Here is an 11,337-nt window from a genome sequence, read left to right as displayed (position 1 = left end):
TCTAAGCACATTTATATGTTCATAAAAAGACACTCCATATCATAAGGCCCTTAATTGTCTTATACGTAGTTTTTTTTTTGTTTTTTGACAATTGTCTTATACCGTTATACGTAGTTGAGATGCGATATCATAACAGCTCTCACACTCACTATTACATAATTCTTTCACAAGTAATTGTGCTGGTAAGATTAATTATCAATTTATCATGGGGAAAGCTAAAGTACTTATTTATGGTTACATTATTTATTAATATTGAATACATCAATATTTAAATTATGGAAGTGGTATTAACGCAGAGTTGAAAACAGAACCATTGAAGACTTGAAGTCCTTTTCCATTATAGTTGTCATTTAATCATGGTTTTATTTTCTTGGTAGCTTTTTTTTTTTTTATTTCTTAACATATTTTTTATCTTGGTAGTTCTTTTTGTAATATGTGTCATTTGCTGAAAAAAATGTTGGTACCAATAATTATTTTGAGGCAGTCCTCTGATTTTCTTTTTTTGACAAAGACTAATGCTCTATTAATTATTTCTTTTTTTTATTTAATAAATCATGTTTTTTTTTATTTTTTTTAAGAAATAAATCATCATTTTGTATCGATAAAAATATTATCTACTTCAATAACAAAATAAAAAAACTTATAATAATTGATTCAAGTGGTAAGAGTTTTAGACTCCTTATAAATAATCATGGAGATCAGATACGACGAAGATTAATCAACACCGGATAAACTTCATTTCCATAACATAATAATCCAAAAAAACATATATAAATTAGATGAGACTTTTCAAAGAAGCAATCTAATTTGAACATGATGTTATTTTAATTATTGGATCGGATAAATATTTACTTCAAATCAATTTAAAGTAAACTATAATACCCTAATGTAGTAAGATGAAAGAATATATAAAATATAAGTCCAATTAAGTTGTTTGAGATTTTGTCCCTCTAGTGTTGTGGTTAGTACGGGAATGGATCCTCTCCGGTGGAAAATTTATTGGATTCTCTCAAGTGTTGATCCAAACCATCAAAAGTCATCTCTTTCTTCAATTTTTTTCTCTCCCTATTTTTATGGATGACTGTGATTTCACTGAATGATGATGTCACTGCAGGCAATCTATTCCCAGTTAGTAATCATGTTATTATCATTACCATATCATTAGCGAGCCCTTCATTAGTTTTTGTCCAAAATTTTGAACAATAGATAAAAAGAGGTAGAGTTTGTAGAAGACAATTTTTTTATATAATGATGAAATAATATAAAGGTGCTGAACTTACGACATGTGCAGCTAGTTTCCTTTTAAATAATTTTCAAACTAGTTTTTGCCAGCACCAAAGCATGCAAACGTAATCTCTTAAGGGCAGGGAAATCGCTTTTGATGTAAGAAAATGACCAACTTTTTCCATAAAGAGCTATTTTTTCATCTGCTTAAAACTTGTGTCTAGTGACATAAGCTAATAAATTTAGTAGTCTATCTATTTGTAAATGACCGTGGTTATAAACATTTTACAATTATAATTGTGACCCAAGTTTTATAATTGGTGATTTTCGCCTCAAGTTTTAATTGCTTGATTTTAATTTCGATTTTAGTCCAGAGTTTCAATTGCTCAATTTCGGTCCTCAAAATTTATGCTCTTTTTTATTTACGGGCCTCTCGTTGATTTTTTTAGCTAAAAATTGCTCATGTGGTATTTTAAAAATTTTAAAATTTTTTAAAAAATAAAATTAAAAAGATGTTTTAAAAATTGAAAAAATGACAAATTGTATTAAACCTTTTATTAAAAAACATTTTTTTAAAAAAATATTTATATTTTTCTAAACATTTTTTTATTTTAATTAAAACATATTTTAAATTTTAAAAACACTTTTATTTATTTTAAAAATATTTTTAAAATTTTAAAATGTCACATACGACTTTTAGTCAAAAAGGTCAATAAGGAGCACATGCAAAAAGCGGATAAATTTAGGGGCCAAAATTGAGCAATTGAAAATAACATTTAAGCAATTTAATTAAACTTAAGGGTTAAAATCAAGAAATTTAAACTTGTGGGGATCAAAATCGCACAATTATAAAATTTGGAGGGTCAAAACAACATTTAAGTCTAAATTTTAAAGTAACATGACAACTTAGCATTTTTTTTTTTGACATTGACAACTTAGCATCTTTGAAGCACCAGTTAAGAAAACAAAAGAGGAAATGAGCAAAAAAAAAATTATGTGAAAAAAACAATTTTTATAACTTCAAGATATATTTTTTGACTGCCTAACTTCAACATTTTTTTTTGAAGAACATAAGATATTGAATACACAACTTTAGCATTTTCCAATTTTATAAGATATGTTTTTTTGTCAATTTTTTTTAAAAGATATGTAAATTAAATAATACTAAATGAATCTCACACACATAAATGAAAATTTCAAGTTTGAAACCAAGATACGAGGCCTATCCGAATCAAGGTCGACCCTGGGCATATGGATTTGGGCCAACGACTTAGGGTTCATGTATGTAGGGGCCCAAAATAAAAAATTATACTAACTTTAGTTAGTCTGATCGACAAAGTTCTCAATTTTAGTTAGTTTGATCCGAAAGGTTTAGTGTTATAATTTTTGTTGGATTAGTTTTGAGCCATTTGATATAAGCATGGAAAATGACACGGATCCACCATCTCGGTCTCCAAATTTAACGAAAAACACTGATCTAACTGGGTACGGGGATGGATACGGGGAAAATCCGAATTTTGAATATGGGGGCGGGTGTGGGGACGGGGTGTGCTTACACCCGCATCGTCCTACTTAAAATTTCATATATTTAATAACATCATCGACTTATCCATCTTAAGATAATAACATACACATAAAAAAAGTGAGCTTTAAAACATAATTTTTTTCACTTATTTATTATTTTATTTTTTAAAAACTGAATATAATATAAAATAAAAAATGAAATGATATGTGGTTACTACGATTAGAGCATTTCCACATCAATATCACTCCAACAATTAATTTTATATTTTTGCTGTAATCCTGAAATCAAACTATTAACATTATCCAGTCGTACACTATTCCTTATACATGAAGCTAAAGAAATGACTTGGAACTTCGAAGCTACACATGCATGGATGTTGGATCATACATCTAACAAAAGTCAAACTGAAAACGGATCCTGTAATAAATGTAGTTAATGGCTGCAATGATGAAGCCTTGAAATTTCACAACAGAGCCCCAAAATTTATCCATTATTTTTTTTGGGTACATATTTATTCATTATTTTCTTTTACAATATTAAGTGACAAATTCAGCTCAAAGTAAATTTTTTTTTTTTGGTAGAGCTCAAAGTAATTTATATATAAAAGTATATAACAGTGAGATTTTAGTAGTACGTCGTTTAAATATACACCATTGAAATGCCTTTAATTCGCTAAAAAATAAATGTCTCAACAAGACAAATTTATGTTCATGTCTCCTTAGAAATCAAGGACACAATAGTACGATCTTATAGAAGAGATCCTCTTCAAGTAAGGTCGTATGAACATGACAAATTTAGTTATAATGTGTATTTGATTTTAAAATCGTTTCTGGAACTCGACAAATTGGGGGGACTAAACAAAAACTAAAATTCTTGTCACTAAACCACAAGACATCATTTTGTCCTCTATACAAGTTGTTTAAATAACAAAAATAACATTTTGTTCACCAAATATTGCACCAGACAAAATTTGATCAATACCTTAAAATTTGTCTTGTGTTGTTCTGTCATGTACTATTTTGTCCCGTACTTATATTTTGCAGATCAAACGGATCTTTGAAATAAAACTAAATTGTAGGTTATATAAATGTGACGTGGCACACCGCAACCCAACAAATAAGAGATAAGCTATCCAAAATGACTTTCATAAGTTATGTCCATTGAAGATGCTCCAAGGTGAATAAGTAGAAAATCTCAGATTCAAACTCTACACTACATAAATAATGTGATATCTCTATCACGCATAATTAGTGGATCATTAAAAATGTTTAATTCTGTCTTAAAATATAAAAAACAATTTGGTTAAAAAATTTAACTAAATACATTAAAAAAAAAAATTATCAATTTTTCTTATATTTTGAAACAAATAAGAGTAATTTTTTTTCAACACCAATATTCGGTCCACTGGACCGTCTAATATGGTTCGGGGGTCGTTCTGACAAGTAGTTCTAGCCCCCTTCCGATCGTAGTTGCGGGAATCGAATCATGATCTTCCCTATTAAGTTCAGAGTCGGTCACCACTGAACCAACTAATTATTGATAAATAGAGTAATTATTTTTAAAGTCAAACAAACCATTTATTGACCATATATTTGGAACATTTTACACTAAAAGTTAAACTCATAATTAATACTATAAAAGTAATAGAGTTTCACTTTCTCATTTTGTGGGACTCTACCACAACTAGGACTCAACCTTTAAAACCCAATTCAAACATCTTATGTCATATGTTGTAGTCTTAGTGTAGTGTAGTGTTCTAAGCCTTCACTTTTCTTCTTTTCCATTCCCTTCATTCACTCCTAGAAGTTGAAGTTGGAAACAATGGAAAAAAAACACCATTTTAGAGCTTCTAAAATCCCATTACTTATGCAATATTGTTGTCTTTTCCTTTTCATTTTCACCATTTTTACTACTAACACCACCCAAGCTTTTGATTATAGTGATGCCCTTTCAAAGAGTCTCCTCTATTTTGAAGCACAACGGTCAGGGAGATTACCTTACAACCAACGTGTCACCTGGCGTGACCATTCTGCCCTCATTGATGGTCTAGAACAAGGGGTTAGATTAATCCTCAAATTCTCATAACCCAAATGCATTAATTAACATTTTATATATTTTGGTATTGTAATTCAAGTTAAAAATTTAATTTTTTCCAAGTCACTAGATTTGGTCCAGTGACCGGTGAAGAGTTTAGATAGTACGCATGCATGATGTCTGAGTTCGATCCAGCTCCATTGTAAAGAAAAAAATTTAATTTTTTTGTTGTTGTTTGTAGGTGGATTTGGTTGGAGGGTATTATGATGCAGGTGATCATGTGAAATTTGGTTTACCAATGGCATTTACTGTGACAATGCTTTCATGGGGTGCTATAGAATATTGGAAAGAAATTGAAGATGCAGGGGAATTACAACATACAATGGAAGCAATCAAATGGGGCACTGATTATTTCATCAAAGCTCATACTAGTGCTAATGTTTTGTGGGCAGAGGTAACTCAATTAATTTTAATGCTTTATGGGAGATAATTAATTAAGAGGGTTATCAAATTAATTAAGTTGTTTAACTTATTTTAAGGTGGGTGATGGCGACACTGATCATTATTGTTGGCAAAGACCAGAGGACATGACAACATCAAGAAGAGCATTTAAGATTGATGAGAACAATCCTGGTTCAGATCTTGCTGGAGAGACATCAGCAGCTATGGCTGCAGCTTCTATTGTGTTTAAGAAAACAAATCCTCATTACTCTCACTTACTTTTACACCATGCTCAACAGGTACTAAATCTCTTGTTAAGTTGTTATTAACTGAGTATTGTTTTCCAATGTAATCATGATTTGATTTGACTAGGTACTATGATTAACAACAAGTGTTGAGGCAGTTTTTGTTTGAAAATATTGAACATGTTTGGTTATTAAAAATGATGCACTAATAAAGTTGATTAATTATTGAAATGAATATTTGTTTTTATGTAGTTGTTTGAGTTTGGAGACAAGTATAGAGGAAAATATGATGCAAGTGTTGGAGCAGTGAAAAGTTATTATGCGTCGGTGAGTGGATACATGGATGAATTATTGTGGGCTGCCACGTGGCTATATAAAGCCACCGACAAAGAAGAGTATTTAGAATATGTAATTAACAATGCTAATTACTTTGGTGGGACTGGTTGGTCCATGACAGAGTTCAGCTGGGATGTTAAGTATGCTGGTCTCCAACTCATAACTTCTCAGGTAAACTTTCTTAATTTAGTTGCCATTTTATCCTAATTCTAAGTTTATAAAAAATGGAAAGATACTATATCAAAATCTTTCTTGTCATCTATGCAACCATTAACCAATTATCAATTGGTTTAAGTTATAAGAATTTTGAAACTTTTCTTGGTGAGTGTGTGAGCTTTTTTTCTTTAAAAACTTTCCTTGGTCCATGTGGATGACTTATTTCTATTTAACTTTATCAAGATTTGGCTTTACTAATATGAAAATGATTGGTTAAATCTTACTCTTATTTTTAAAATGTCACTCATGGAGTATTCATGAATTAAAGTATATTGGTATATAATAATCTATAGGTATCACAAAATGAAAACTATTAAAAGTGTACCCAAGCACAAGGGCACGTGCTTTTGCCTAGTGGTGCTTTAGCTTTCCATCATGTGTAATTAAAGTGATGTTGCTTATATGGTTGAGCCAAATGTGAGAGAAGCAAAATTAACCTTTATATATATATATATATATATATATATATATATATATATATATATATATATAATCTTAATGGTTAGTTAGTTAGTTAGTTAGTTAGGGAAAGAGAGAAGTTGGAATTCAGACCGTGATCATATTTCGGTATTTTTCTGATAGTTCAACTATGACTTGTGGCCAAGAAAATAGATATTTTGTTAGAGCATAGATTAAACATAAAATAAAAGTTTAGATTCTTTGTATCTTCAGGACCGACCTAACATATTAGAAGGCTTAAAGCGAATTTAGTGATAATGTTTGTAAAATATGAAACCCTTTATAAAATATATTTTTGATAACCTGATAGCCTTACCCTTTTGTCGGCCCTGCACGTCTTCATATTAGTGCAAGAAAGTTGCAAAGTATTTGTAATCTAACTACAATGTCATTTTTTGCAGTTTTTAAACCAAGCAAAACACAAGAAACATAGTGATATACTTGAACAATATAAATCAAAAGCAGAGTACTATATATGTTCATGTCTCAACAAAAACATCAATGGAAGCAATGTGGAAAGAACTCCAGCTGGATTACTATACATTAGACAATGGAACAACATGCAACATGTTTCAACAGCATCATTTTTACTCACAATATATTCTGATTTTCTTAAAAATACAAATCAAAAGCTCACATGTCATGGTGGCATTGTGGATCACAATGAAGTTCTAAGTTTTGCTAAATCACAAGTTGATTACATTTTGGGCTCAAATCCAATGAATATGAGCTACTTAGTGGGATTTGGGCCTAGTTACCCTAAAAGGGTCCATCATAGAGGTGCATCAATTATGTCATATAAGGAGAATAAAGGGTTTATTGGATGTACTCAAGGGTATGATAATTGGTATAGTAAGGAGGATCCTAATCCTAATGTTTTGGTTGGGGCTTTGGTTGGAGGACCTGATTGGCAAGATAATTTTGAAGATAAAAGGGAGAATTTTATGCAGACTGAGGCATGCACATACAATACTGCCCCTTTAGTAGGTCTTTTTGCAAAATTCTTGCATATAGAAAACAATAAAATGGTACATGATTGTAATTCACTTTTGGTTGCATCCTTTAAATAAATAAATATAGTAAAAGTATATTTATGTAATACAAGTAATATATATGTTTCTCATAAGATAAATTAATGTTTTTCTTTTTCGGTTTTTTATAGGAATAAATTTATGATTCAGTTCGAGAAACAAACTGATCTAAATTGTTACAACAATTGAGTAAAATCGAACCAATCTGCTATGGTTCCTCCCAAACAAACCGAACTAGTAGAAAGGTTCGGTGTACTGGTTATGTGGTTTGGTTTTAAATTGAATTGAAACTACCTTTATAAAAAAATGAACTGAACTTAATTTTTAAAACCGAACTATACCAAATCTCTGTTATTGGCTAAAACCTAGACCAAATAAGATGAATGGGTGTGAACAAACACTTTCATCAATATTTTACTATCTACAGACACAAATATTCTTATCAAAGGATCAAGTATTCCACATAAATATTATCCTTTCTCTGTTTGCCCCAAAAACAGTGTGATGTTATGCATCCATGGCCATTTATTCCTTTGCTACATCTTTGAGTTTGGACTCTCTTGGGGTTGTTCCACAAATTTGGAGAAGTTGGGTTCCGTCAAAGGTAATTGTTTTTTCTTGGCAATTGCTTCTTGGCCATCTTCCCACTAGAGCAAATTTATCGCATAGAGGGGTAATCGGGAATGACGTGGATACCTTGTGCCCGTGTTGTGTCGGGGAAGTTGAATCGGAAAATTAACCATCTTTTTGTGTTATGCCCCATGATTTGAAAAGTTTTTACTTCATCGGTGGTTTGATATCTCTTTGGTGGTCCCGACTTCTATCTCCTCTTTGTTCGATAGCTTTCTAACTGTATGTCCGAAGGGGAAGCTAGGGCTCAAAGGAGTTCTTTTAGTGTGGCATGCCGTGGTTTAGGAGGTTTGGCATGATCGGAATGATACGTTTTTTTGTGCAAAACAAGCAAATGTGGTGGAGACTTTTGGTAAGATCCAACCTGTATATTTGGAAGTGGTTGTTAGCTAAAAACTTTAAGAAGATTAATTCGTCTTGCTTATTGTAGGAACGGTGTGTTAATTCTTTGGATTGTATAGCTAGATAGTTGTTTGGATGGGTGTAGTTCTAGCCTTTGTTGACCTATTCCCCATTTCTTTGTTCTCTTTGGTGGTTTGGGTGAGTACTATATGTACTTATCTTACATTATGGGTGAGGACCTCTTATGCTTATTCCAAATTATTAATATAGTTTACATCTTTGCCATTAAAAAAAAATAACAGTCCACTCCTCATGTCAAAACTGCACGCTTAATCCATAATTCATGTTTATAACTTTATAAGTGTCATTGGCTTTACAAATTATATATTCGTTGTGAAGGAAAATTGAGAACAACCATTGAATTAATTAATGAAACTCAAGCAAAAAATATTATGATATACTTTCCGTACCTTTTGATTAAAAGTGTATACGGTGAAATTTTTCGAAGAATAATTGAAAATCCTTTATGTAAAAACCGAGAAAGTTGAGTAATTTTTAAAATGAATATCCAAGTTTTTTATTGTTTTTTTTACAAATTGAAGCAACTCTGCCACTTACAATACCTGTCGCGCGCATCTAGTCAACAAATTAAGCAAGCCATTAACACTAAGACTACACATAAAATCTAACTGCAAACAACTGCAGATAATGTCAAAATTAACCAGGAAACCAATGAACCTACACCAGAAACTAATAACAAACATATGAAGACATAAATATTGTTTCTTCCACTCCAATACTCTTCTAGAATTGCTACAGAAGCAGAAAGAAACAGACGTATGAGAAGCTCCGACACCAATTAATTTGCTTTGCAGCGATCAATGGAAACCACTTCCATTCCTCGATGCATTGGCCATATGGCCCATATCGTCCGGTGTCAGAGTGGCCAAAAAAGGACAGTTTGCCACCAAACAACTTATCCCATTGTCCACTCAATGAAGATACTATAATCTGCAATGTGTGTATATATATATAAGTGCCAAATAATAAACCTTGAAATTAAGATGAGACATTTAAATTAACCTTGTCTGGCCTCTGTTGCGTTGGAGTAAATTGATGCCAAAGCAAACGGGAAACTGAAATTAACCTACAAGTGTTTATAAAAATTTATTAGTTATTTATAGAATATGTGGAGTCATATTTGATCAATTACATATTTATAACAATATTCTTTTAAAATAGTGATCAAAATAAAATTAGATCTTTTGTTTAAATGGATTGTAAGGAAAATATTCAATAGAGTCAAAATGAAATTGAGCACCATATTATACCGCAAAAGTAATTGCCACTGCAATGATGCCAAAGAAGATGAATGGGCACGGTCACTGTAATAGCCGACGAGTGGCTCCATGCGAAAACATGGCTTCCAAAGCCATACGTTAGCGGCCCATTGATGTGGAACTCCCAGAAGCTGCACATAGGGTGTGAGCAGGGAGAGCTGCAGTGTCCATCCAAATTGGATGCCGGCTGCGATGGAAGCCAGTGCTACCATCTTACGGAGAGGAGTAGCGGGAATCCAGCTTATGACCAAATTATTGTTGTTAACTGTGGAACAAAAGGGATTATGGGTGGAAGTGGAGGGTGTATGAGAGTATCCATTGGAAAAGAGGAGTTTGAATTTGTTTCATTGTTTGGGGTTTCAAATGTGTGCATTGTATTGGAAAATCAAATGAAAGAACAATTCATACAAGTAAAAGAAAATTGATAGAATGAAAAGAATGGGAGCAACTTCATTCATTTCATTCATGCCCTCTTATTCTTCACCTGCATTCTCTCTTATATCTCTCATGCTCCCTCTCATTTCTTGCACGTGTTTTTCGGTTGCAACTAACATTTCTTGCACGTGTTTTTCAGTTGCAACTAACTTGGTTTTTTTTTACTACTTCTCTACCCTCCCATAAATTGAGGGTATATATATACTCTATGCTGACATGACACCAATCAAATTCAGTCATATATGTGTCCAAGTCAAACATAATTTTTTTTTTACCAAAAATTAATTTTGACTACTTTAATTTTCAAATAATTATATTTATTTGTCAAATCTTTCTAACCCTAAATTCAATTTAATTTCATTCTAGTCAACAATCAATTCATAATTAGCCAATTTGTTTTTTGTTTGCGACACTCTTTCGTTCTCCGTCAATCTTGATTATCACGCTCAAAAACAAATAAAATCAATGTTACCTGGATGAACCGATTTTGGAACAAATGTTAGCCGAAACAAAATTCTGAAAGACAATTGTTTTTATTCTCAATGTTACCTAGATGAACCGATTCTGAAACAAACATAGCCGAAACAAAATTTTGAAAGACAATTGTGAAGAGGCCGATGATGGAGAAGTGATTCAAGATCCTAAGGAAGCGGCGATCTTTAAGGATCACAAGTGAAGCAGCGACAACAAGCGAAGCGTCGGCGAAATTTTTTGATCTTACGGAGAAAGAAAAGATGAATAGAATTTGTGAAAGTATTTTTTTAGTAAATGATAAGAATATGTGTATCCTAAAATATAATTAATGAGAAGTAGTAACCTAAAATATAATTGTTTGAAAATTAAAGTAGTCAACATTACTTTTTGGTAAAAAATTATTTATGTTTGACCTGAACACATATAGCTGAATTTAATTGATGTTATGTCAGCATAGGGCACACACTACAAGAAAACATTATATTCTTGACCAAACTTATTGAGGGCTAAAAGCCCTCAGTAATGTATTTGTGAGTTAATTAGATTTTTTTTTTAAATAAGCGGTTGCAACTAACTTAATTGGTTGTTTCCACCGGCTGACTTTG

At 31.6% G+C, this 11,337-nt stretch overlaps 2 protein-coding genes across 2 annotated transcripts; one reads left to right on the top strand and one right to left on the bottom strand.

Annotated features, from left to right (window-relative positions):
• Positions 1-4,432: 4,432 nt before the first annotated feature.
• LOC123921879 (endoglucanase 11-like) lies at positions 4,433-7,629 on the top strand. The gene is made up of 5 exons (XM_045974583.1): positions 4,433-4,807; positions 5,025-5,237; positions 5,323-5,523; positions 5,722-5,976; positions 6,882-7,629. Exons 1-5 carry the CDS (start codon positions 4,571-4,573, stop codon positions 7,548-7,550), a joined length of 1,575 nt encoding a protein of 524 aa, XP_045830539.1. The 5' UTR covers positions 4,433-4,570; the 3' UTR covers positions 7,551-7,629.
• A 1,554-nt stretch (positions 7,630-9,183) lies between these two features.
• LOC123924349 (sucrose transport protein-like) lies at positions 9,184-10,267 on the bottom strand. Its single transcript, XM_045977211.1, has 2 exons — positions 9,815-10,267; positions 9,184-9,630 (listed from the first exon to the last, which is right to left on the bottom strand). Exons 1-2 carry the CDS (start codon positions 10,033-10,035, stop codon positions 9,543-9,545), a joined length of 309 nt encoding a protein of 102 aa, XP_045833167.1. The 5' UTR covers positions 10,036-10,267; the 3' UTR covers positions 9,184-9,542.
• Between the last annotated feature and the right edge of the window lie 1,070 nt (positions 10,268-11,337).

This window comes from Trifolium pratense, linkage group LG4, assembly GCF_020283565.1.
Source record: "Trifolium pratense cultivar HEN17-A07 linkage group LG4, ARS_RC_1.1, whole genome shotgun sequence".
Lineage (NCBI taxonomy): Eukaryota > Viridiplantae > Streptophyta > Magnoliopsida > Fabales > Fabaceae > Trifolium > Trifolium pratense.
This window is presented reverse-complemented; position numbering and strand designations above follow the sequence as displayed.